This window comes from Coenobita brevimanus, chromosome 29, assembly GCF_032717465.1.
Source record: "Coenobita brevimanus isolate Jiangsu-jjx chromosome 29, ASM3271746v2, whole genome shotgun sequence".
Classification (NCBI taxonomy): Eukaryota; Metazoa; Arthropoda; class Malacostraca; order Decapoda; family Coenobitidae; genus Coenobita; species Coenobita brevimanus.
The window spans coordinates 39,886,367-39,912,142 of NC_136982.1; the positions used below are offsets into that span (position 1 = coordinate 39,886,367).

General features: G+C 44.2%; 1 protein-coding gene across 1 annotated transcript; it reads right to left on the minus strand.

Annotated features, from left to right (window-relative positions):
- Window positions 1–612: 612 nt before the first annotated feature.
- LOC145395015 (sialin-like) lies at window positions 613–15,508 on the minus strand. The gene is made up of 14 exons (XM_080268760.1): window positions 15,472–15,508; window positions 14,535–14,639; window positions 14,351–14,503; window positions 13,780–13,835; window positions 13,296–13,370; window positions 12,905–13,064; window positions 10,765–10,851; window positions 8,914–9,070; window positions 6,470–6,686; window positions 5,622–5,754; window positions 4,044–4,199; window positions 3,351–3,436; window positions 956–1,185; window positions 613–751 (listed from the first exon to the last, which is right to left on the minus strand). Exons 1-14 carry the CDS (start codon window positions 15,506–15,508, stop codon window positions 613–615), a joined length of 1,791 nt encoding a protein of 596 aa, XP_080124886.1.
- Between the last annotated feature and the right edge of the window lie 10,268 nt (window positions 15,509–25,776).

Below are 25,776 nucleotides of genomic sequence, written 5' to 3' on the forward strand. Positions count from 1 at the left end.
CATCTTGCCCAAGGGTGACCCGAGACTATGCAGGGCAGGGGCGCCAATCTTCCCTGAGCTGGGTACAGTACATGCTCCGGCCGCACAGCCCGACAAGCCAAAGGTAATTATGGTAAGGCATTGCTGATACAGAAAAATAATAATGAGATGAACATGAGGAGTGCAGAAGTCTGAAGAGAGTTGTTAAGATGAAGTGAAAGTGACATTTTGATGAATTGTAGGGATTATCTTAGGAATGTTGTAGGAGTCAGTTTGCAGCTTATTTATTTAATTGCTCTTTAAAGGTACAGTTCTCAAATCCTTTATAGTTTTAGTGTGCAGTTTATAATATACAAGACAAAAGCTTTGTCTTTCTCGGCTGCTTTAACTGTTTTTTCTGTCCTGGTCACTGTTATTAACTCGCCAGTACGATGACGCCATTTCACTGTTCCTAGCTATCAGATGATTTTATTGTTTGGTATTGATGGAGTAAAGAAGGTGACATCACCCTACCAGTCTGAAAAATATCACAAACTGAGTAAAATGATACAATAAAAAAAATCATAATCGTAATCAATTATTTTTTCCACCAAAATCACATCCTTTCCTGAGATTTGACATTCCTCTCTCGTGCTAAGGGTTGCTGATGGTGGTGGTGATGGCTGTGGCGGAGGCTCTTACCATTTCCCTCATGGTCCCGTCCAGATCCTGTTGGATGGGTGTGGTGGAAAAACTTGTTACTTCACTTCTGTGTTGCTTTGATTCATCTGGGCTGGCGATAGTAAGATTCGTTACTGCTCCTTTACGTTCCTCCTGCTCGTCTGGATAGGTAAATAGTACTGGTGTGGTGGTAGCGAAATTTATTCCTTGTCCTCCGTGTTCCTGTGGACAGGCGTTACTGTTCCTTCATGTTCTCCTCCGTCTCGTCTGGGTTGAAGGGTGGAATTGGTGTGTTGGTGGAGTCGAAATGTGTTACTTGTCTTCCGTGTTCCGGTGGAGAGGCGTTAACTGTTCCTTCATGTTCTCCTCCATCTCGTCCGGGTTGTTGGCGGTGATCATGGTGGTGGCTGCGGGGTCTGTGGTTTCCTCGGGGTGGTAGTTCCAGGGCTGTACGGTGCCTGAGGCGAAGATCAGGAAGAAGAGCACCGTCAGGACATTCGTGGGCACGAACACCCAGAACACCTTCTTCCACTGGCCCAGGGTTTGCTGCACACACACAGACACATACATCAGTATCATTTGAAACACACACACACACACACACACACACACACACACACACACACACACACACACACACACACACACACACACACACACACACACACACACACACACACACACACACACACACACACACACACACACACACACACACACACACACACACACACAGCCACATACGTATCCTCCTCCTCCCCCCTCCTCCCCCCTCCTCCTCATCATCATCATCATCATCATCATCATCATCATCATCTCGACCGACCTCTTTTTTTTTTTCATCCAAAGACGGGGTTAGGTAGGGTCAGGAATGCAAGAAGAGATAAAGATAGAGAGAGAACTAATAAACACACACACACACACACACACACACACACACACACACACACACACTGCCACATACGTATCCTCCTCCTCCCCCTCCTCCTCCTCATCATCATCATCATCATCATCATCATCATCATCTCGACCGACCTCTTTTTTTTTTCATCCAAAGACGGGGTTAGGTAGGGTCAGGAATGCAAGAAGAGATAAAAGATAGAGTGGTGGCCTGCAGTCCCACCGGATCCAGGTTCAAATTCCGGCCGGGGCAGGGAACAGTTTAAGGATTTGAATTTCATAAAAACAGACTTTACTGATCTACCAGAAGACCCGCAGACATGTCGTAAAAATACCCCCGCTAATACCAATACACCAGTCCTGTATGACACAGCCCTAGCATGTATTCAATACGGACGGTGGGTGTTAACGCCGAAGTGGTGACATGTAGAGGTGTATGGTATGTAGGAGGACTACTGAGCCTTGGGAGCAGGCTGTGAAGCCTATGCCCAGAGCTGGACACACACACACACACACACACACACACACACACACACACACACACACACACACACACACACACACACACACACTCACAAGAAGATGCAGTTATAAATGTAGATTGTTACTGTTTGAGCCCAAGGTCATCTGGATCTGAACCCACTGAACTGCCGCCTGAAGCAACCTCCCTCGTGCGGTTCACCATGCTCTTTTTGTGGGGTACAGGAAGTGAAGAGCCAGCTTATTATATCAGTGCCCCTCTACACGGTGTGGTGTCCCCCTCCAGTACCATAAATATAGATTACAGAAACAAAACATCTTAACATCTTCTGTCAGATACATTTTTTTCTTGCCTGTACACTGGCTATGACGTGTTCTTTAGGATTTAATCAGGTTTAGGACTTGATCAGATAAGGGATATTACGCTGAGACTAAAATCGTTCTTCACTAAATAGATGTGAATGAGGGAGATAAAAGCATTAATACAGCAAGTAAAAGACAAGAGAACAGTGAAGCAGACTGTTATTACCTTCACTAACCGGATAATCAGTAATCAGTGTAACCTTATTTACCAATTACCTGTTATTACCTTCACTAACCGGATAATCAGTAATCAGTGTAACCTTATTTACCAATTACCTGTTATTACCTTCACTAACCGGATAATCAGTAATCAGTGTAACCTCTTATTTACCTGTATTACCTGTTATTACCTTCACTAACCGGATAATCAGTAACCAGTGTAACCTTTTCTTTACAAGTATTACCAAGATAAAACACTTCACACCCAGTAAATGAGCAGCTCATGATATCTGAGGCTTGAGCTGACCTTGGCACACTTTTTTTTTTCCACCTTTTTTTTTCCGCATCTCTGAAGACTGATATCGCGGAGGGATTAAATTACTGGCGCTCGTTTTATCTGTGAGACACTGGTATGAAATGGGCTCTGTCTGTCTTTCTCGTTGCTGAGTGCTAACTGTAATGTGGTATGCAGTCTAACCATATTTTATACTCAAAGGTGCTCCATACATGAGACTTAAAATTTGGGGATGACGACTCCCGTGCGAACAGAGAGAGAGAGAGAGAGAGAGAGAGAGAGAGAGAGAGACAGAGACAGAGACAGAGACAGAGACAGACAGACAGACAGACAGAGACAGAGACAGAGAGACAGAGACAGAGAGAGAGACAGTGAGAGAGAGAGAGAGAGAGAGAGAGAGAGAGAGAGAGAGAGAGAGAGAGAAATTATATTCACTGCCGCGGTAGAAGTGAGTTGTGATGCAAAGTGATAAGGTACACGCCCCACCAGCAGGTATGACCCCCCCGAGCCCTACCTGTCCGTCAGTGATGCTGCCCATCACCACCGGCGCGATGAAGGCCATGATGCTGAAGGCGGTGTTGCTGAGGCCGAACACCGTCCCTGTAGGAGGCTACATGTTTTTTTTTTTTTTTTTTTTTTACAAGAGTGAGGCTTTTGTCTGATTTTTCATTTTTCCTAACTGAACCCCACAAATCCAGCGTCGGTGGTGGTGTTGTGGATCCTGTCTGACACTTGCTCTGGTCCTTCATCTTTTCCAGCCACTGAACTACCTGATATAAGCTCCAAAATGATGAAGTTCAGGGACAGGTTGCTAATAATTCTTTCCTCTTAACCTGGCCCATATTCTCATACTTTGCATCTTGTTTCACGTAGCTCAGTGACAGCTAAAGACAACACTGCAACTCAGCATCTTTTCCATTAGACATCTTCTTGAACAGCATCATACTATAGTGTCAGCTGCTAGTCTGATCTTACCTCTCAGCATTCAAGATGGAGAGATGGGAATTTTAGGTCAAGTTAAAGTGAAATGAGTACTCTTCCTAATCCCAAGAGAATGAGGCCTCTAGTGACGGCAACATGGCAATTTAGGGCCAAGTTAGAGTGAAAAGCAGATAGTAACCCTCCTAACCCCATGAAAATTAGCCAGGTTAACATGAAAAGGGTATAGCAATTTTCCTAGCTCCAGGATACGACGATTCTGGGTTACCTGGGAAGTTTGGGGTGATGTCCGTAACGCTGACGAAGTGGCCACTGCTGATGGCGCCGTTGAAGAAGAGGGCGATGCAGAAGATGGCGATGGTGGCCCTCCAGTCACATCCGACTTGGATCAGCACCACAATCAACGCTGCCGGCACTATCATGCCTGCAACACAACATGCAATACCATCATTAACACTGTTGCAATACATCTCAACAGCACCACCATCACCACTGCTGCAACACAACAGCATCACTATCAACACCTTCGGCACCGACATGGCTGCAGCACAACACAGCATGCAACACCATCATTAAGAATGCTGCAAGACATTTCATTATGCACCACCATCAACACCACCGGCACTAACATGGCTGCAACACAACACAACATGCAACACCATCATTAACACTGCTACAATGCAACTCAACATGCATCATCGTCAACACTGCCGCCACAAACATGGGAGCAATACAACACAACACATATCATCATCAACACTACCAGCACTAACAAGGCTGACATACGATTCAACACACATCACCGCCATCACTGCAGGGATTAACATGGCTGCAACACAGCACAACACGTAGCATCATCAACAATGCTGCAAAACAACACAAAGAGGCTGTAACAACTCACCACGCACCACCATCAACACTGCCGGCACTAACACAATATACCATGCACCACCATCAACACAACACAACACACAACACCATCAACACTGGGATGGAACTCGTATCTTGTCAAAAAGCAAATCATTTCTCAGACTACTTGATATTCCCCGAATGGTGTCAGAAACTCGCAGGCGTAAAAATTTCATGATGGCTCCTAAGAAATAAACTGAAATTGTTAAAACTGCAATTATAAATGAAAAAAAAAAATATCTTCCTAAATAAGCATGTCTCCAGGTGCAGCTGTCAAACACTATCCTTGTCTCTGTTTGCTCAGCTGTACAATTAGGGACCTGAGTGTAACATCAACTGCTGCATGTCGCATTTTAAGGGACGACTGAGACTTAGAAATTAATCACCTATCTTAACGACCCTCATCAATCAATGGGCATTAAGTTTAAACATTCTTGTGAAGCAATACTTGTCGTTGCCCCAAGCTCATCCTGAATGTCAACCCGGTGGACTGCAGGCTGAAGTTACCCTCTTTTCTGCACTCCATCCCTCGTCTTTCAGGGGACGGGAGGAGGTAAGGGACGTTTGCATAATCAGTCAGCAGAGCCACCTAGTTATACCTGCTCTACCACGTGAAGGCGTCCCTCTCCAGCACTCTCTCTCTCTCTCTCTCTCTCTCTCTCTCTCTCTCTCTCTCTCCGCACACACAAACACACACACACACACACACACACAATATATATATATATATATATATATATATATATATATATATATATATATATATATATATATATATATATATATATATATATATATATACCCAGACGTCTTAATCCTGTCAGGGGTAGCCACAGTCTCACTGCCTCCACGTTACCCTGTCCCCCGCCATTTGGCTGCCCTTCCTCCAACTCAACACAAATACTAAAACTCTAAACCCTACATCGCTGCCACTCACCAATAACGCAGAAGACCCTGCGTGTGTTGAGGATGGAGAGATGTCCCTTTGCCATCACCCAGCTGGCCAGGGAGGACATGACAACTGCCCCAACGTATCGGCAGAGGAAGGGCAGAGCTGAGATGGCCCCGTTCTGGCCACAAGGAGATATTAGTCCTGTTATGAGTGAATGTTGACAGATATTTCCATACCGGCTGGACTGGTGTGATTTGTATTGTAGACAGACAGATATGTAGATAGACTGATAGCTAGGAAGGTCGGCAGGCAGGTAGGTAGGTCAGTATGTAGGTAGGTAGGTATGGAGAGAGAGAGAGAGAGAGAGAGAGAGAGAGAGAGATGAAATGAATGGTAATATGAAGCCCACGGCACAAAAGCGAAGGTAAGGATACTCTGACATTAAGGATGAAATGAGAATCGTTCGTAAACACAACCCTGGCAGGACATTATCAGCGAACTTTTGCTCATCACAGTACAGTCGTGGTCAGAAACTCCTTTATCTGTCTGGGATGTCAAATTAATTGAGATTCAAATTATCACTGATTAGTTACAACCATCATTAACCCCTTTAGTACAGGGTGTTTCTTGAGTTAAATAAAATCATTGTGGAGTAACAATCCATCCATCATCCATTACTTTCTTTCCCCCATCAGGAGCTTAGGAATCCGAGGTTAGGTTGCTCGGTCCCAATATTTATAGCGAGGATGGCCAGCCTCCCTATTCCCTGAGTGGCATCATGTGCACACTAAATTCCAGCCATCTCTCTGACACAGACCCTTACAGGCTCAGTCCGTAGGTAACAAGAACACAAAATAAACATCAAAAGACTGAAGAGATCAATGAATTGCAACCTCTCTGATGGAGAAACCGAGGATGTTTTTCATGAAAGTCGGGAGCTGGCTGAAGAAGAAGGAGAAACTCCACGCGGTGCTCACGTCGCAGAAGATGATGGCCCACACAGGCAGACTTATGAGTATGCGTCGCCAGGGCACCCGAGGCGTCCTCATCCTGCTGGTGCCGGAGGTCCTGATGGCGGACTCTATGTACTGAAGCTCCTCAGGGCTGATCCTGGAAAATGATCGACATCGTCATCCTCATCATCATGACGACGCTGATGATAATAATGATGGAGATGAAAATGATGATAATAGAGATGATAATGGCAACGATGATAATGATGATAATTCTGATAATAATGATGATGAGAATAAGATTGACGACGACGACGACGATGATGATGATGATGATGATGATGGAAAATGTGAGTGCATTTAAGTAACTGGGTAGTGTGACGAGTAAGAATGGAAGTTTAGAATAGGGGTCGGGCAACAGGGGTAAATTACCCCAAAGGAGGTAAATCTAAAATTTTTGGAGGTAATGCGTGCGGTATGAGAGGAAATGCATACGGTATAATTATAGTACTACTGATTCTTCACATAAATGATGTAAGTTTTAATGAACAAGGTGTAAAACGATGTATCATGTATCATATTTGTTGCTTAGCCGCCGTACTATTGACACATGTGTACACTTAATTGGCTTGTTTTTGTTTACTCTGACGTCTGGGGGTAATTTCCTTTTTCTAAAATAAACTTTTGGGTAATACCCTAAAAATCTTCCCCGACCTCTGGTTTAGAGGATGCAGTGCTTGGAAGGGTACAACAGGGAAGAAAGGTTGCTGGTTCTTTGAAAGCATAAGAAATAGGGAAGTGAGCATGGAAGTAAAAAAGTCACTGCACGACAGGATAGTGATACCTACTCTAACATGTGGAAGCAAAGTTCGGACCTTGTTGAAAGGACACAAGTTAAGAGTGAGAGCAGTGGAAAAGAGTTATTTGAGAGGAGCATGTGGAGTTACATGGAGAGACAGACTGACAAATGAGAAAGTGAAAGAACGTTGTGGTGTCAGTTGGATGTGATAGATAGACTTAGGAGAAATACACTGAGGTGGTTTGGCCATGTGGGGACGATGGAGAGCGAGAGTCTAACGTGGAGGTTGAATGTGAGTGAGGTGGTGGGGGTGGGGGAGGGGGAGACCGAGGATATAGGGATGACGTGGAGCGGTATGTGAGAGAGGGGTGTGTGAAGTGGTGGAAGGGCAGCGACATGGTGGGAGACAGTGCGACATGGAGGCGATATGCTTGTGGCCACCCGCTACGGGATTAAGGCCTCTGGCTATAGAAAGACAAGCTGATAGGCAACGATGGCCAGCTCTAAGCGGACCAAGCTTTTTCAGCGAACGGAAGTCATTTCTATGTGGAGGTTCTCCTGTGCAACATTCCGTCCAAGAACAATGGCCAGGGTTTAATCTTTGGAGCCTTAGCATTTCGCCGAGCAAGGCAGTAATTTTTAGCGCTTTCATTTTTCTGCACTTGATGACCTTTGACCCCTGACCTGGCGGATATAAGTCAAGCATGTACGAAGCACACTTGTGAAACTCATTAACATTTATATGCATGCAAAGTTTCATTCAATTCCATCCTCTTACTGTGAAGCTAGAAAACTTGAAATTCGCGGAATGGCCCACCAAACGTACGACTTCTAGATGGCGCTGCCAGTGACTAGAAGTGAGTGTCGACACTAACTTTCGTTCAGTTCCACTGAGCCACTGGGGAGCAGGGTTGCCACTCGAACACTAGAGGAGAGGGAAAAATGGATGACACACTTCCAATAGGGAATGACCTCAAGATTGCGCCTAAAGAAGTTAGAGCTTTGTTCGCCCACTAGTAATGCTTCTACAGCTCGAAACGTAAAAGTAAAAAAAAAAGCGGGTTTTCGGCCGTTGTTAGGCAACGAGTAGTTGCCTAGCAACCAAAACCAAGCAGACACAGCTAGGTCACAGACTGGTCATTGTGTCCAAGTTTGGTCGGAATCTGGTAATTCTGAAGGGTAGAAGTGCCTCTCACAATTGAACAATTATGAATGAAAGAAAACGTGACTAACAATAAGGGCAGCATGGAGCTGGCCAACAGACAGATAGATGATGATGATAATAATGGGGATGATGATAATGATGATGATAATGATAACGATGATAATGACAATGATAATGATAATGGGAATGATAATTGTGATGACCATGATGGTAATAATAATGGTGATGATTTACGATGAAAATGACGACGACGACGACGATGATAATAAAGTAGATGAGACTTATGACACCGATGATGATAATGGTGACGTTGATGATGATGATAATGATAGAAATGATTACAGCGATAACAACGATGAAAATAATGAAGAATTCGGTGCAGCTGCTGCTGCTAACACCTACCCTATCACCTAACACTACCTAGGGTGCTGAGCCGGGGTGCTGTGCATGAAGAGGGCCCACACGACACACCACACCAGAGACAACGCCCCGGAGATGTAGAAGGCGGCGGCCCATCCCAGAGCGTCCACTATCAGGCCCATCAGAGGCAGAGTTATGGCCGTACCCAGTGTTGAACCTGACATAAAAAATAATTAATAAATAAATACATAAACACGTGAACAGAAATAAAATAATAAAAATATGTTAATGCTTCTATACTGAAGTGGGTGTGATTGGAGGTGTCAAGAGAAATCCTTTGAGATGGTTTGGGCATGTGGAGAGAATGGACTGATTACACTAACAATACTGTGGCAGCGTAACAAGAGGTCATTGCCGTGGAGAGAATGGAGACTGAGAGACTGACTAGAGTGTATGTGAGTGAGGTGGAGGGAAAGAGAGGGAGGGAGATATACAAGATGAGGTGGAGTGAAGAGGCATGTGAGAGAGGGGTGTGTGTGAGTTCGAGAGATGGCATCCAAATGGCAGTGGACAGGGCGACGTGGAGGTGATCTGTTTCTGGACATCCTTTAGAGGATTAAGGCGTATGACAATTCAAAGAAGACAGATAGATAGTTAAATAGACAGACAGATAAATAGAGATCAGTCAGTCCTTTCCTGCCCCACCAGGAGTGTAGGGTCCGGGGCTAGGGTTCTCAGTCCTGACATTTAAGGTGTGGGTGACCAGCCTCGTACATCCCTGAGTGGCATTATGTGAGCAATAAACCCCAAAACTCCCTTGGATGCAAACCCCTCCGGACCCATCCAGCTGGAGAGCCTTCACCCACTAGGCCACCAGGCGTCCGTACATATTAAACACTAGAAAAAAAGTTATTAGAGTCATATCTTAGAGGTTTGCCGAAAAGTCACAGTAAAACACACACACACACACACACACACACACACACACACACACACACACACACACACACACACACACACACACTAAAACTTAAATGCTTATTGCAGAGGTCCAAGGAAAAACAAACATGCGACAGAGTGAAACAGGGACATGTAACAGAGTGAAGCAGAGACATGTAACAGAGTGAAACAGGAACATGTAACAGAGTGAAGCAGAGACATGTAACAGAGTGAAACAGGGACATGTAACAGAGTGAAGCAGAGACATGTAACAGAGTTAAGCAGAGACATGTAACAGAGTGAAGCAGAGACATGTAACAGAGTGAAGCAGAGACATGTAACAGAGTGAAGCAGGGACATGTAACAGAGTGAAGCAGGGACATGTAACACTGAAGCAGAGAGTGAAGCAGGGACACGTGATAGAGCGAAGCAGGGACATGTAACAGTGAAGCAGGGACATGTAACAATGAAGCAGGGACATGTAACAGTGAAGCAGGGACATGTAACAGTGAAGCAGGGACATGTAACAATGAAGCAGGGACATGTAACAGTGAAGCAGGGACATGTAACAGTGATGCAGGGACATGTAACAGTGAAGCAGGGACATGTAACAGTGACGCAGGGACATGTAACAGTGAAGCAGGGACATGTAACAGTGATGCAGGGACATGTAACAGTGATGCGGGACATGTAACAGTGACGCAGGGACATGTAACAGTGAAGCAAGGACATGTAACAGTGATGCAGGGACATGTAACAGTGACGCAGGGACATGTAACAGTGTAGTAGAGGGGGAACATGCAACAGAGTGGAACAAGGACATGTAAAATAGTACGGTACACATATACCAGAGTGAAGCAGGGACATGTATCAGAGTGAAACAAGTACATGTAACAGATGCATGTACCAAACTGCACATGTGACAGGGTGAAGCAGACATGAAACAGAGTAAAACGAGGTCGAGAGGGTTACCGAAGACGACGTATCCCATGAAGCGAGGTCGTTCCACGGGCGGGATCCACTGGGCCAAACAGACATACATACTGGGCCACGACACAGCTTAAGTACCAGAAGACACCCAGTTACCAGTTACCGGTTACAGGTTACCAGTTACCAGTGTCACTACTATAAGGCAATGCATTCAACCAAAACCTTCACGCGTTAGCAAGGGCGCCTTCACGCGTTGGCACTGATATAAATGGCGGGTCCACTGCCTCCATGTCCCTTAACCCCATCCCCATACCCCGAGAGGACGGAGGACCGCAGGAGATGGGAAACTCCAGCCTGCAGTCAACCGGGTTCGCATCCAGAAGGCAGTAAGATAACCTACACTCCTTTTACTCTAACTTGGCCCAGATTTTCGTCCTGTAGCAGTTCATGTCACCCATGTGTTAAAATATGAATACAATGGCTCTACATTCTTTCCATACCGCTTCTTCGAGACTAGCATCGTATTATAATGTTAATGTCGTGATTTAACTCAGTATTGAAGATGAAGATATGGAAATTTTACGCCAAGACAGTAATTATTTACATTAATATAAGTGTAATACAACATTTCCTTACTGTATTTCCTCTATCGATGTTAAACCTGTATTACTGCACCTCTTACTGATTATTTCAAAATTGAGAAAAACATCAGTACACAAAAATTATTCCCAAACATCAAGCCTGACTAGACCAGTGAGAGAGCAGCCATCCTATTTAGCGTATCACCGCATCGTAGACTTCGTAACTCCTTTTTATCAGTGACTTATTAAAGTATATCACGTGTTAGTATTCACTGATATGTTATTATTACCGGCTTAATATGGAAATAGTTTGCCTCAGTAATATATAGCAGGATACTGAAGTGTAACGTGTAAATAAATTGCTCTGGAGGAAGTGTTGCGAGATCTGCAGAGTCGTTTGTTATGCGACCTTCATGGCAATCATACAGGCAACGTACACCCGGCAATACACTTCCTCCACGTCCTTCTTTACTATCCTTGTCTTTTTCTAGTCGTCTAGTCACTCTTGTACGAGCTACTGGCCTATTGCGATAATCGTCTCATGTTCTTATAATTTAATCTGCGTATAATTACTGAATTTAAAATTACTACCTACAGTATTATATCTTTACATTTACTAGACGTCATATTCTGTTCATTTAGTAGTTTATCTATACCCTTCGTTATAATTCGTCCAGCCTACCATACGCTACCATTCTTCCATACTTTATACATAATTCCCACCTTGTATGTAAACACCGGTAATATTCTTGGTAGTATCAGCGATATCTGCGTTACCTACCCAGCTTTACTGATGTTAAAGATATACTGTTACTTCAAACTTACGATACACCACCGTAAATTACTCTCTTAGGATAACTCTCTGGCTTGGTTGACCTGCTCACATCCAGTAATTATGTATATCTAACTAACTTTATTCGAAATTATACACAGATTGGTGCCCAGGTCAACGGGGTGTATCAAACCATTGAATTAAACAGAGCTAACCACAAATGTAATTAAGAGCTTTGGGTCACCAATGAAATACGACAGGGCAATAACTACTCTGGTTAGTGGTTATCACAAACTACTCCTACACAGGCGCCAGAATTTGTGTGAAGGCTTGTCATAACCTATCAGTGACGGGCTTTATTTCCTCTCTCACTCTTCATATATATTTACTTATTAGTCTAGCTCACTCCCTCTGTCTTGTGGCTACATCTGGCTAAATCTGTGCAGCATTGTCTAACAGATATTTGTAAGTATTAAATATCTTGTATTTCTAAGCATAATTCTCTCCACTTATTATATCCCTATACCCCTAACCCTTTTAATGTCTGCTTTAAATGAACTGTGACATCATGGTGGACTCACGGAAAAGTCGAGGGTGGTGAGAAATTCTAAACACTCGTTTTTAAAGGGTATACTATATTTTCCTACCCTAACCCCACAGCCCAACCAGCATTTCACTTCATCCCACCCATTCGTTAGTTCACCACACTCGTTTCTTTACCTTACTATGACGGTTTCTTGGCGGGACGGAAGGCATATAGTCAATAGACGTGTTTGTCATAACATAAATACGTCTGTGTAGGTGGTACAATGAAGTCGAGGGGAAGGACTAACCTGACAGAGGCCCTGCAACACCCTGAGTGTGATAAGGGCCCCGTAGTGAAGTCTGGCAGCCGCCGGAGACAGCAGGTTGCTCACGCCCCCCGCCAGGATGCACCCACCAAACACCCACTTCACACCAAACACCTCCGCCAGCCGACCACCCACCACCTGCAACACACACACACACACACACACACACACACACACACACACACACATTCACAATCCATCCACACAAGCACTGTTATGAAGATTATTGTAAATAAATATTAACATTATATGCAATTACAGTTACTAGTACTCATGACCACATTAACAGCCAAGAGACGTTTTGTCCTGACATGTTGTCACAGTTCCTTAAGAGTGAAACTAGAGGACTTGCTGTGGACCTGACGTGACCTGCGTCAGAGCATATCCGTAGCTGAAGCTGCCCAGCACCAGACCCTGGATGGTCTCACTCCAATCGAACTCTCCCTGCTGCACCACCCGTTACAACAGCCGACCAATGACAGCACCGAAGGACAGGGAGAGAGTCAATGAACAGTTAACAGTGGCTGGAACTGTTGACTGGGACAAGTAGCACTGTCAAGAGAAAGGAAATCACATAGAATGATACACCAGCCCTCATTAAATTAGCAACAGATTCCGAATACGTGAAAAATGGTTTGGACTGCCATTATATATATATATATATATATATATATATATATATATATATATATATATATATATATATATATATATAAAATGTGTGTGTATGTGTGTGTGTGTGTGTGTGTGTGTGTGTGTGTGTGTGTGTGTGTGTGCTAAACATCAAGAGAAGCAAGTTTGGTGGTGCTGTTATGTGATGGTTAATGTGTAATGTAGCTGGTGGCAGTGTCACCTGAAACGCTCCTGTGGTGGTGGTTGTGTCCGATTGGTTCTCACCCACATCGCCACCTGCAACACAACAGTACACACATTAGTACGGCCGAGGGGGTCACTGTGTGTGTGTGTGTGTGTGTGTGTAAAATGCCTTAGTCTGTACCTAAATGTAGGGATGATTACATATGCTTTGATTTCAGAAATATTTCGGAGGAGCAGTATTTATTAAAAAGTTATAACGTTGGTCTGTGAATGCTGTTTATTGTCATTGTTCTGTTTTATTATTTACAGTTTAGGCGTGACGTAAACACAACTTTAACCTAAACCCGAGGTGGTGAGGACTAAATGAGCTACCCTCTCTATGAGAACAATATTGTCGCAGAAAGTGTGGGTGGTGCAGGCTTAAACTGGCTACCTGTAATAGTGACAGTAGGCTTAGCCTAGGCTACCCGTAATGTTGTGGCAGTAGGCCTAACCTGGCTACATGTAATGTTGTGGCAGTAGCCCTAGCCTAGGCTACCTGTAATATTGCGGCAGTAGGCCTAGCCTAAGCTACCTGTAATAGTGACAGTAGGCCTAGCCTAGGCTACCTGTAATGTTGTGGCAGTAGGAGTGGGTGGCATCGGATGTGTTGCGTCCAACCATGGCAACGATGATGACGGACAGATTGATTCGCACCATGTACAGGTTGATGAACCCCAGCCACGCCATGGCGCCCAGAGCCACCCTGGCTGGCAACCAGCCTGTTGGTATTAGATGTTGTTAATACTCTACCCCAGTTTACCCACACCCACATCCACAGGTTGACTCCCACCAGGGACAGGTTGATGAACCCCAGCAGCGCCATGGAGCCCAGGACTACCCGAGCTGGCACCCATCCTGTGGAGTTAATACGCGTATCATATCAGTGGCACCCTCACACACACACACACACACACACACACACACACACACACACACACACACACACACACGTACGTTACACTGTGCCATCCTAATAAGACAATAAGGACACTGAAACATTGGCTGTCAGTACCGAAAACATCACCCCGATAATACCACAACTCTAACACAACATTCACTTCACACAACAATAATACTATCACGGAAAATATCAGTACATCACTATAAACCGATTTAATACATTTTATCAGGCAGAACAAATTTCCTCCTCCCTGAATGCAGCCTTTCGTGCGCTTAGACAGGTTGACACAGACCTTGAATAAGTTTTAGTTTAATGTACAAACACTAAGAGGTCGATGAGAACATTTCAGAAATGAGATCCTCAAGACATTGAAAAAACATATTTCTAGTGAGATGTTCCTCATCTACGTTAATTATATGGTACACTATCATGGCATATTATTTATTTTATGTGTCTGCGAATCATATTTGCTGTACACTGTAGCAGAAATTATTATAAAAAATATCTGGGATATCTTTTATAAAATATCATAAACATTCTTATTGATTTTAAGAAGAAATCTACTTTTAATAATTTCAAGTCGGACTGAACTTGAGCATCATCATTTCCTTCTGAGCAGTGTCAAATGGTTTTACTGAGGTGAGGTGTGACCTGCCATCCTCCAGAGATTATGGTACCCTGGCCTTACCCTCCCTCACTCCATCCCACTCCGTCCCCACTCGTCTCATCACTCATGGTCTGTGTGTGTGTGTGTGTGTGTGTGTGTGTGTGTGTGTGTTAACTCACCTGTTATTCTTTTAATGAAGGTGTTGACTGCTTCCATCGCTGCAGGATGAAGGTGAAGTCAGGTGGTGTAATAGAAATCACCGTCACCTCCACACCACTACCAGTTTCGTAAACACACACTGGTCCTGGATGACGTCAGAGAGATCCTGTAGGGGAGAATATCACTGATACGTATATCTTTCATCTAGCAAGCGAAGCTGTAATTGTTGCTCTACCCCGATCTGCTTGGCCGATCAGACCCATCGACCACATCAAGCAGATACCTTCCTGTGGCAGACGGCGCCTCGCTAAGGTGTTAACAGGGTCTTTCCGTTTGGCGAGGTGCAGGGAAAAGGGAGGAGGCATACTGTAGCTCCCAAGAGGATGAGCTGTGTATAGGAGATATGTATGAGTAGTAGACTCATCCCGGACTTTGAGTACTTGGTAAATATGAATGACTTCCCTGCCTGGGAATGTTGTGCATGGTCAGTTCCGGGGCCTTGGCCCCACGACATTTCCACGGTAGGCCTAGTCACTGCCCCCGGCCTAGTACCTCTCGGGACGATGGTAACCATTAGGGTGTCCCAAAACGTAAGGGTGGAGAAAAAAGTATTGAGATGCAATCTTGCTCGTGTTGTGCCCCGCTGGTGTCCCGCATGAAAAAACTTTTACAAAATTTCAGAAAGACTGACGGTTAATTAAAGGTCCCGACGATTGAATACTTCATTTAATATTTTCAGTGTTAGCCAATGAAACAACTGCTACTGATATTTAAATAACACAATACTTTATTTCATAAGTTCTTCTTTAGCCAAACTTACTGGAACAACTGACACTCTCAAAAATGAATAAAATAAACAAAAGCCCTCAATATCATCATAGCATCAGTGCATTTTACATAAACATCTGCTTCATGAGGTCTGCCATTATTCCCTTCCTTCTTACAGTCTGTTGGTGGAAGTGGACAGTACGTAGGAGGAACTGGAGGCCTTCTTCATCACGGCACAGAGGTTTGTTTGGGAATTTCTCAGAGAGGGTGATGCCTCTCTCTGCTGCATCACTGACCACCTTCAGGTAGTCTGCTCGTTTCTTTGCATGACAGAAGTTACCGTCAGAGTGCTATGTTGAAGGGCCTCTGGCAAGAAACGTGGGCTCAAACTGGAGAGATTGGAACAGTTTGGTGGACAGGCTCGTCACCCATGGACTAAGAAGGCCAGCCAATTGGAGCCCTTTGCCATGAACCTGCTTCAGTCCTTTCACTGGGCGCTTCTTCAGATTGGCCGTCATTTCACGTTTCTCATCGTCATTAACTCTATTGGCAAGCAGTACAAGACAGATCAAGTCTTCCAAGATATACCACAGGTGACGGAGCATAGCTTCGTAAGCTACTGTATGTTACCAATGTCCTTGTCAGGGTATTGGCACAGTACTTTACAAAGGCTAACGTCTTTTTTAGGTGCTTTGATCGCGACAAAAGCCTCGTGCCAGTGACGCACGTATACGAGACTCACGAAATGGGCCACACAGCGCACTTCCTGCCACTCTTGGTGACTGTGTTTAGAGAACTAGGACTGAAATAGAGCTATCTTCACGCTCTATATAGCTTTTGCCATCAATCTGTCCTGATGACATCCTCCTGGGGCCAAAAGCCTGTAGTGTCCTAAGTCTCCCCCGAGGTACAGGAGGCTCAATCGAAGTAGCTCTTAATAATCCTCTCGAGAATGGTTTCCGGTTCTCAGGACATTGCCCAGAAAATGCAATACGAGTCGGATTTGTGAGAGGCAGGGATTAACATTAATGAAGGCTATAGCGACTGAATCACCGTCAAACGTACCCAAATGATAGTGGCTCATTGATGGTCAAGCCTCCTTGCATCTCTTGAACAGCGGAACTTCAGGGCCAGGAGGTTTCCTAGGCACACGACAAAGACATCCTTCAGGAGAATTTCACGAACGTGATGATGGCAAGCTAGCCACAGAAGAGATCGCCTTAATTCCTCCCACAAACACATACACGCCCCCTGCACTAGCCTTGTGTTTGACGCTGTCGTGTCAAACACCAAGCCTATGATCTTATCAATCCCCGCTGAGGTGAGAGCTTGAAGGACTGCATTTGCCACTTGCTGCCCTGTTCCTCTCTTTGTATTTGGTACTCCAAAAAGCTTTTTCACGCCATCCCCAGTCACTAAAACAGCAATCCAGTCAACTGGGTTGAGGTCGCATCCGACATCAGGAAGTAGTTTCGAGTCCCAGTTAAGTTGTGGTCGAGGCTGAAGTTGTTCGAGGCGGCCAGTAATATGGGTCCCTGCTGCTGACCGAGCCTTTTGGCGGAAGAGGTGGACCGTGCACTTCGATGGAACCTTTTCAAGACCAAGACCCATGGATTTTGCATTCGCAGCATTGGTTGCTGTTGCATGCCGATCAGAAAGGCCCTCACGATCCCAAGTCGCTGCCAGGTCTAGGTCACTAATACTGTCTTTCAGGCGATCATTTTGAGGAGCTATTGTTGGGTTGGGTCCATAAGCAACGGCTTCATTGTCATCAGCCGACGATGTGCTGTTGCTGTCACAGAATGCCTCCCCTGTGACTCCAACAGCTAAGGCCTCTTCTGCTTGTCGCCAATGAGCTCGTTTTAGAGATATTTTCTTTTCATCCCTCTTTTGTGCAGCTAAATTGAATTTGCGATCCTCAGTGCCCATATAACTCCCTTGTGGATCAGCCCCTTGGGAAATGTGAAATTTCTTTTCTTCAAGAGGGATATCTCGCCGATTCAGGGCATCTGAGCAAACAGTATCAAAAATATCCTCATTATCAGCCATGAATATCCTGCTCTCCATGTTGTACGTCATTCCACTCTTGCTCTTGTTCCTTTTAATCAAAGATCACAGCTTCGTTGATGCATGAGCGAAGGCAGTTGCCATAATCGAACTGGTTCTGGACCACATTTTGAAGACAGCCGTTATTACAGCCATGATGCTTTGTAAATCTGTCTTACTTTGGGTGTGGTTATGATAAAGGAAGAGGAGTAACACATCCATAATACTTGGTAAACGAGATTTACCCAGCTCAGATATTGGAGACTTTTCATGAAGCCACACATTTGGTATCTGACCTTGTTTTCGCAATTATCTGTGGATGAAAGAAAAAAAGCGGTCAAACGTCAGGACCTCTAAATATCATCAGATTAAGTAAAAAAATCACACAGCAAATATATTGTCAATAACCCCCCCGGGTAAGAAACAAGCAGCCAGATCCTATCAACATGCAAACTTGGGATTCTCTAGTAACCATCCACTTACGACCTGTTGATGGGGTAACGGGTACTATGTCTTGCCCAGGGGTGACCCAGGATTACGCTGGGCAGGGGCGTCTATCTTCCCTGAGCCGGCACATGCACCGGCCGTATACCCAGAGCAAGTAAAGTAAGTATGGCCTCTCTTTTTAACCCTTTCAGTCTAATGATGTGTTCTTACACTAAAGCACTCCGTGGCGCTGTGGGTGTACTATTTTCCTTGGTGTGTTTGTGTCTTTGTGTTTAGGCTTGTATGGCTGCGAAAAGTACTCTTCATTTTTATCCGATTTGAACCTAGCTTGGTGGAAGGGTTGAGGGTCAAATAATGATTTTATGAATAACAGGTCAATGGTTGAGGCCACAGGGCAAGGCCAACTCAAAGATATTTGATTCGATTTGAACCTGATTAATGGAAGGTTGAGCCTCAGGCAAGGGTGAAGTAATCCGATTCTGAGAACAACTGATTGAAAGTCCAGTCACTGGGCTGCGTCAAAGTTTGGGTCCTGACACCGATTAAAGGCAGCACATGTTGCTCGCCCTGAGTGCTCCTTGGGTTTCGTATTTTCTCTTAACCCCTTCAGTTCGATGACGTATTCTAAATTTCATTCTTGCTAACACCAAACGATATATTCTAACTTTGGAGAAACCATAATTACTGAAGGGATTAGTGACTGATGTATCTAACTGTTCCCATTCGAAAAGTCTCTCCAGAACTGAATAAACCTGTCTGGCGGTAGAATATAATCATCATCATCGTCATCATTATCATCATCATCATCATCATCAACAACATCATCATCACCTGCCTGAGTCAGTCCACTGCAGAGCAAAGGCCTCTCCTATCTTCATCCACTCTGACCTATTGGCTGTGGAAGTAAAAACCGAATATAAACCACGTCATCGGACTGAATGGATTAACACTCATTCTAATGTAACTGTGAGATGTTTGTGGGCTGTAGGAGGCAAGTCTTCCCGTGGTGGCGCTGGTGTAAATGGCTGGTTCTGTTGGCTGGTGTAACACATGTTCCTCATCTCCCTCCCTGTCCCCCGAAAAGAAGGTTGGTGGACTGCAGGAGGACAGCTTCAGCCTACAGTCCTCTGGGTTCAAGTTCAGATGAGTCTAGGATTACAACAATAACAACAATATTGCCAACAACAATAACAACAACAAAGTTCATGACTGGGAGTTTATACAGTGTGGTCTATATGTAGTGTTCCTGTTCCACTCCGCCGGGCGATCTCTTGTGTTGCCGGAACGGCTCAGTCAGCGTTTTCAGTGTCTATTCTGCCTCGTATATTATATCCCACTCCCACTGTCACTCCCACAGCCACACTAAGAGATCGAGCCGTCCCAGCAACACACATGACGTTATTTCCTACTCCCACGCCCACACCAGGAACCTGAGCCACCTCAGCAACACATAATATTACTTTCTACTCCCACGCCCACACAAGGAGACCAAACCATCCCAGAAACATCTATTACCGTATTTTCTACTCCCACGCCCACACCAGGAGACCGAGCCATTCTAGTCACACATAAAAATATCGAGCAGTAAATATCAAGTGCACGGCTATTTTCGGACCATTCCGATATTCTCTCTTCCCGGACACTCAACCATATACATATTTTTCATCTCATGATGTTGTGGTAATTTCTCTTTACAACCTCGTCCCAGTTTGTTTTCTTTTTTTTCTTTTTTTACAGTAACAAAGCAGAGGAAAGAAAAGCAGAAGAATAAAAATCATCCAGACACCAGATTACAAGTCTCCTCCATCCATAAAAAAAAGTCTGTAACAGTTGGACTTGAACAGCAATAAGTTTAAGTTTAGGGGGATACAACTCTGTGGAAGCGAGTTCCAAAGAGATGCAATTCAGGGAATAAAAGAATTCTGATGGGCAAAAGTTCTGCAATATGGCAATGTGACAGTCCAGTCATGAGCACTACCAGATGCCCATTTAGCGTGGGGGAAGGTGCGGACAGGTGGCACAATGGATGCAACTTTGTCTGAGCATTTTCCATAAAAGTACCCTATCTGTACAATAATGCAAGAAAGGCAACATTCCTTCTTACTTGTTGGGGAGGTAGTTCATTTGTAATAGTATGGTTATTAGTAATTCTAATAGCTTTCTTCTGAATTTTGTCCAATTGTTTTAGTGCAACTTCACATCCATTCCACAAGGGCGAGCAATACTGCAGCTGAGAGTGCACATGACTCTTGTAAATTACAACTGACTGCTCGTCAGTGATGAAGCTGCAGATTCTGTATAATAATTCAAGTTTCTTTTGAGCGGTTTTAGCAAGTGATCTAACATGAAAGGTCCAACTGTGGGCATTGTTAGGTGAAACACCGAGAATTTCAATCCTCTTAGAGATAGGATTATTAGTAGCACTGAAGATGGGAACCAGGCAATACCTGCCTATTAGTAAATTGTATATTTTTGGTTTTCCTAGCGTTGAATGATGCAGTGTTATTTTGTCCCCATTCAGTGATCTTAGATAATCCGTAATTTATGGAGATTGCTGTACTGAGTTGTGAGTTAGAGATATTAAGCTTTGTGGATGTGTAATTAAGTGTGAATTAACTGTGAAGTGCTGAGTCATCTGCATATGAATGAATGGGACTATGGGTGACAGAGATATGAATTAGGGATAGGGTTGGAGCCAGAACTGATCCTTGTGGCACGCCGACATTAATCGAGTGGAAATCGGAATATACATCTATTTTTACTCTAATCCTTCTGTCGCTGAGATGTGAGGAATTTACAGGAACAAAAGATGACAAGCTATAGCAAAAGAGTTTGGATAGCAGGGAATGGTGTCACACTTTGTCAAAAGCTTTAGAAATATCAAGGATTATTGCTCAAGTTTCTCCATGTTGATCAGTTGACTGATGGATGGGATGGGTCAGGAGACTGAGTATATCAACAGTGGATTTTTCCTGGCGAAAACCACACTGTCTATCACTAATTAAGTTGTTAGATTCAAGCTGTTTAACAATGTGCTTATTAATTACAATCTCAAATACTTTACCAAGAGAAGATGTGCTAGCTATTGGTCTGTAATCAGAGGGGTCAGAGGAACTTCCTTTCTTCGGAATTGTGTGGATATTGATACGTATGCATACGGTAGTCTGAATAATTTAGCTAGAACAGGAGCAAGTTCTGGGAAACGCTTTTTCAAAACAATTGGAGGAATTCCATCTGGACCTGGAGCTTTGTTGGTACGTCAATTGTCTAGAATGGATTTTGCGTACCTAGTCTTGAGAGAGAGAGAGAGAGAGAGAGAGAGAGAGAGAGTTGGTGCTAGAGCACTTCTTGTTATCATGTGCATTAACGCAGCTGTAATGAAGCTTCATTACGGACAATAAACTTTGAGTCAGAGTCATTATGTTCCCTAAGTAGTTCATCTGGCTTGCTTGACGAGGGGCAATTACAGCTCTTATGCAGAGTTGTTAACACTATTCAACATTACTTTTTTTTTTTTTTTTTTTGTAAAAGATGAACAGAGGAAGGGAAAAAATCAATACACCAGAAATTTATATCCTCTCCACATGCCCAAACCACCTCAATTTGCCCCACCTCGTCACAGCACAAAAACACTTCAGTCCCATCCTTCCTCACGACTCTTCATTCGTAAACTTATTCACTCCAGGCCTCGCATTCAAGGACACATTACACATCCATCTAATCACTGTCATTTCTGTACGTTTCAGGCTACGAATATCCTCTACCTTTACTGTGCAGTCTCACTACATACAGCATTATACTCCTAACACATGTCACCAACAGGTGACTAAGGAACGAACAAAGAACGTGGTACGGATTGCGACATGGAATGTTAGGGGTGCGAATGATGAGGTGAGAGAGAAATTGTCCAGGTGCTTGAAGGTGCAAAAGTGGACATAAGTGAAATAACTGAAACTAAATGGTGAGGTGAGAGTGTGAGAGAGTGGTAGAATGGATGGGGTATATGCATGGGAGTAGGTGAGAATGAGAGGGCAAAAGAAGGGGTGTCTATTGTTGTGTGCAGGAGATGGAAGGAGAATATAAGAGAGTATGGATCAGTTGGCTCAAGGATTGTGTGGGTGAGATTGACAGTAGGACTACAAATGTGGGCGTGTGTGTGTGTGTGTGTGTGTGTGTGTGTGTGTGTGTGTGTGTGTGTGTGTGTGTGTGTGTGTGTGTGTGTGTGTGTGTGTGCGAGCGCGCGCGCCAATGCAAGATCGCAAGCAAAGTGAAAGAAGAGTTCTGCGCAGAGAATGTGAAGGTGGATGGACTAGTTGATGAGTGGAGTATGCCTGTAGAAATGGATGAGAATGGCAGTGTTCTAGTGGACATTTGTGCGGGGAGGGGGTTGGTGATAGCCAATACCCTCTATAGACAATTTTATCCAAGGGTATGTGTGGTGAGTGATGAGAATGTAAGGTGGTGAACTGCATAAACGGAAGGCATGATTGATTAGGTGTGTGTGGATGACAGAATGAGACGGTGTGTAATGGATGCAAGAGCATACAGAGGCTGGGGGAGCGGACTTTATGATCACAATGTGGTCGTGGCGAAAGTCAAGGTTCAAATGCAATGGACGAACAGGAGGAGGGAGGGACAGAAGATGTAGTCCACACGAGGAGGGCAGAGGGGTTGCAAAAAAAAAAAAAAAAAAAAAAAAAAAAAGGCAGAATATAAGAGAGAAGTGGAGAAGCCATTGGGTAAATATGGATTGGAGCAGATGGGGGACGTGGAAGGTGTGTGCAAGATATTCACAGAAGAAATCTGTGCAGCAAGTGTGGTGGTGTGTGGGGTGAAGAGTAGATGAAAGGGGGTGCAAGGAACAGCATGGTGGAATGAAGAGGTGAGACAAGCTGTGGAGCAATAGAAGAATGCATATAGTGAGTGGATGGGAAGATAGGCGTGGAGGACAATGAGTGACGGAAGAGTTATATGTAGAAAGGAAGAGAGAGGTATAAAGAGTAGTAAGAGAGAGTAAGAAGACAGTGGATGAGGAATCTGGAGGTAATATGAGCGTAAAGTAGAGTGGGAGTAAGAAAATGTTCTGGAATGAGGTAAAGAGAGTAAGACAAGGTGATAATGAAGTTAGTCGAGGAGTAAAAGATAAAAATGGTAGATTGCTAGTGGAGAAGGGAGAAAAGGTGAGCAGATGGACAGAACACTTTCAAGAATTGTTAAACATAGAGAATGAAAGTGATACAGAAATCAGTGGCTGGAGAATGGCTGGGAAAAGGTGGGAGGTGAGAAGAAAGGAAGAATCAGTAGGATGGAGGTAGTGAAAACAATTAAGACAGTCAAAATGGGGAAAGCCCTAGGACCTGATGGAGTGTGTGGTGAAATGCTGAAGCATGGGAGAGAGGCAGTAGTAGAATGGATATGGAAGATATGCAGATTGGGAGTCCCGGAGGACTGGAAGTCGGGTGTAATTATTCCCCAGTACAGTACAAAGGAAAAGGGGGAGGGGGAGTTTGTGGTAATCACAGGGGCATTTGTCTTTTTAGTATAACAGGAAAAGTATATGGTAGGATACTTATTGACAAGGTTAGGGAAATAACAGAGGAATTACTTGGTGAGGAACAGGGAGGTTTTAGGAAGGGAAGAAGTTGCATAGAACAGATAATCACTCTTAGGTCTTTAGTGGAAAAGTTTCTAGAGAAGGGAAGGAAGTTGTATGCAGCCTTCATGGATTTGGAGAGAGCATATGACAGGGTGGAATGACAAAGAATGTGCAAAATATTAAGGATATGGAGTAAACGGGAATTTGTTGAATGCCGTGAAGAGCATGTATGAGGAGGCTAAGGCTGCAGTGCGTGTCGATAGTGAATTAAGTGAATTTTTCCATTTCGATGCTGGATTGAAACAGGGATGTGTCATGTCTCCATGGCTGTTCAATCTGTAAATGGATGGGGTTGTAAAAGAGATACAAGGTAGGGCAGTGGATGTTCGAGCGGCTTTAATGAGAGGGAAAAGTTTGGAAACTCCCTGTACTTCTGTTTGCAGATGATACTGTATTGTTAACTTACGACGAAGGGGAGCTGCAAGGTTTGGTGAATGAGTTTGGAAGAGTGTTTAAGAAACGGAATCTAAAGATGAATGTAGGGAAGAGTAAAGTTACTGTCTTCGAGAGAAATAAAGTTACTGGATGTACAGTGATGTTGAATGATAAATAAATGGAAAATGTAAGTGCGTTTAAGTACTTCGGTAGTGTGATGAGTAAGGATGGAAGTTTGGAGTCTGAAGTGCCTGAAAGGGTACAACAAGGAAGAGTTGCTGGTTCTTTGACATCGGTGATAATAAACAGGGAAGTGAGCAAGGAAGTATAAAAGTCGTTGCATGATAGATTGTGACACCAACCCTAACGTCCTTGTTAGAAGGACAAAAGTCAAGAGTGAGAGCAGTGGAAATGAGTTATTTGAAAGGAGCATGTGAAGTTTCATGGACAGACAGACTGATAAATGATTAAGTGGAGCGTTGTGGTGTGGATGTGGATGTGACAGAAAGCTTTAGGAGAAATACACTGCGGTAGTTTGGCCATGTGGAGAGGATGGAGAGCGAGAGACGAACGAGGAGAGTGTGAGTGAGGTGGTGGGGGGGAGAGGGAGGGGGAGGCCAAGGATGAGAAGGAGGGGTGGAGTGGAGATTTATATAAGAGAGGGAGGTATGAGCTAGGAACCGGGCAGTGAAATGGCGGGGGAATGGGCTATATGGATGCGATTTGTTTCTGGCCACCCCTTTTGGGATTGAGGCGTCTGCAAATAGACAGATAGACATGCCGCACACAAAGATCCATTAGCACGGAGGGAGAGCCTTCTCAGTGTCAGGAGAGGCAACAGTTCCTTGAACTTTCTCCAACCACTCCGAGTACAGGGCTAGCTCCAGCCCCACCTCCAGAGCATAACTTGTCCCCCAAATTATAAAACTCTTCCACACATTCAAGATCATTCCTTTCACGCCTGACAATCTGTTCTCCCCAAAACACTGCATATATGCAATCAGCATCTCACAGTTGTTACGGAACAGAGAAA

Excerpts from the sequence above, each read along its gene's own strand:
- LOC145395015 (XM_080268760.1), bottom strand. The coding sequence starts at position 15,508 with ATGGAAGCAGTCAACACCTTCATTAAAAGAATAACAG. Across the intron at positions 6,687-8,913 it reads ACCCCGGCTCAGCACCCTAG|GATCAGCCCTGAGGAGCTTC; the intron begins GTAGTGTTAGGT and ends ATCATTTTCCAG. Across the intron at positions 1,186-3,350 it reads GCAGCATCACTGACGGACAG|CAAACCCTGGGCCAGTGGAA; the intron begins GTAGGGCTCGGG and ends GTGTGTGTGCAG.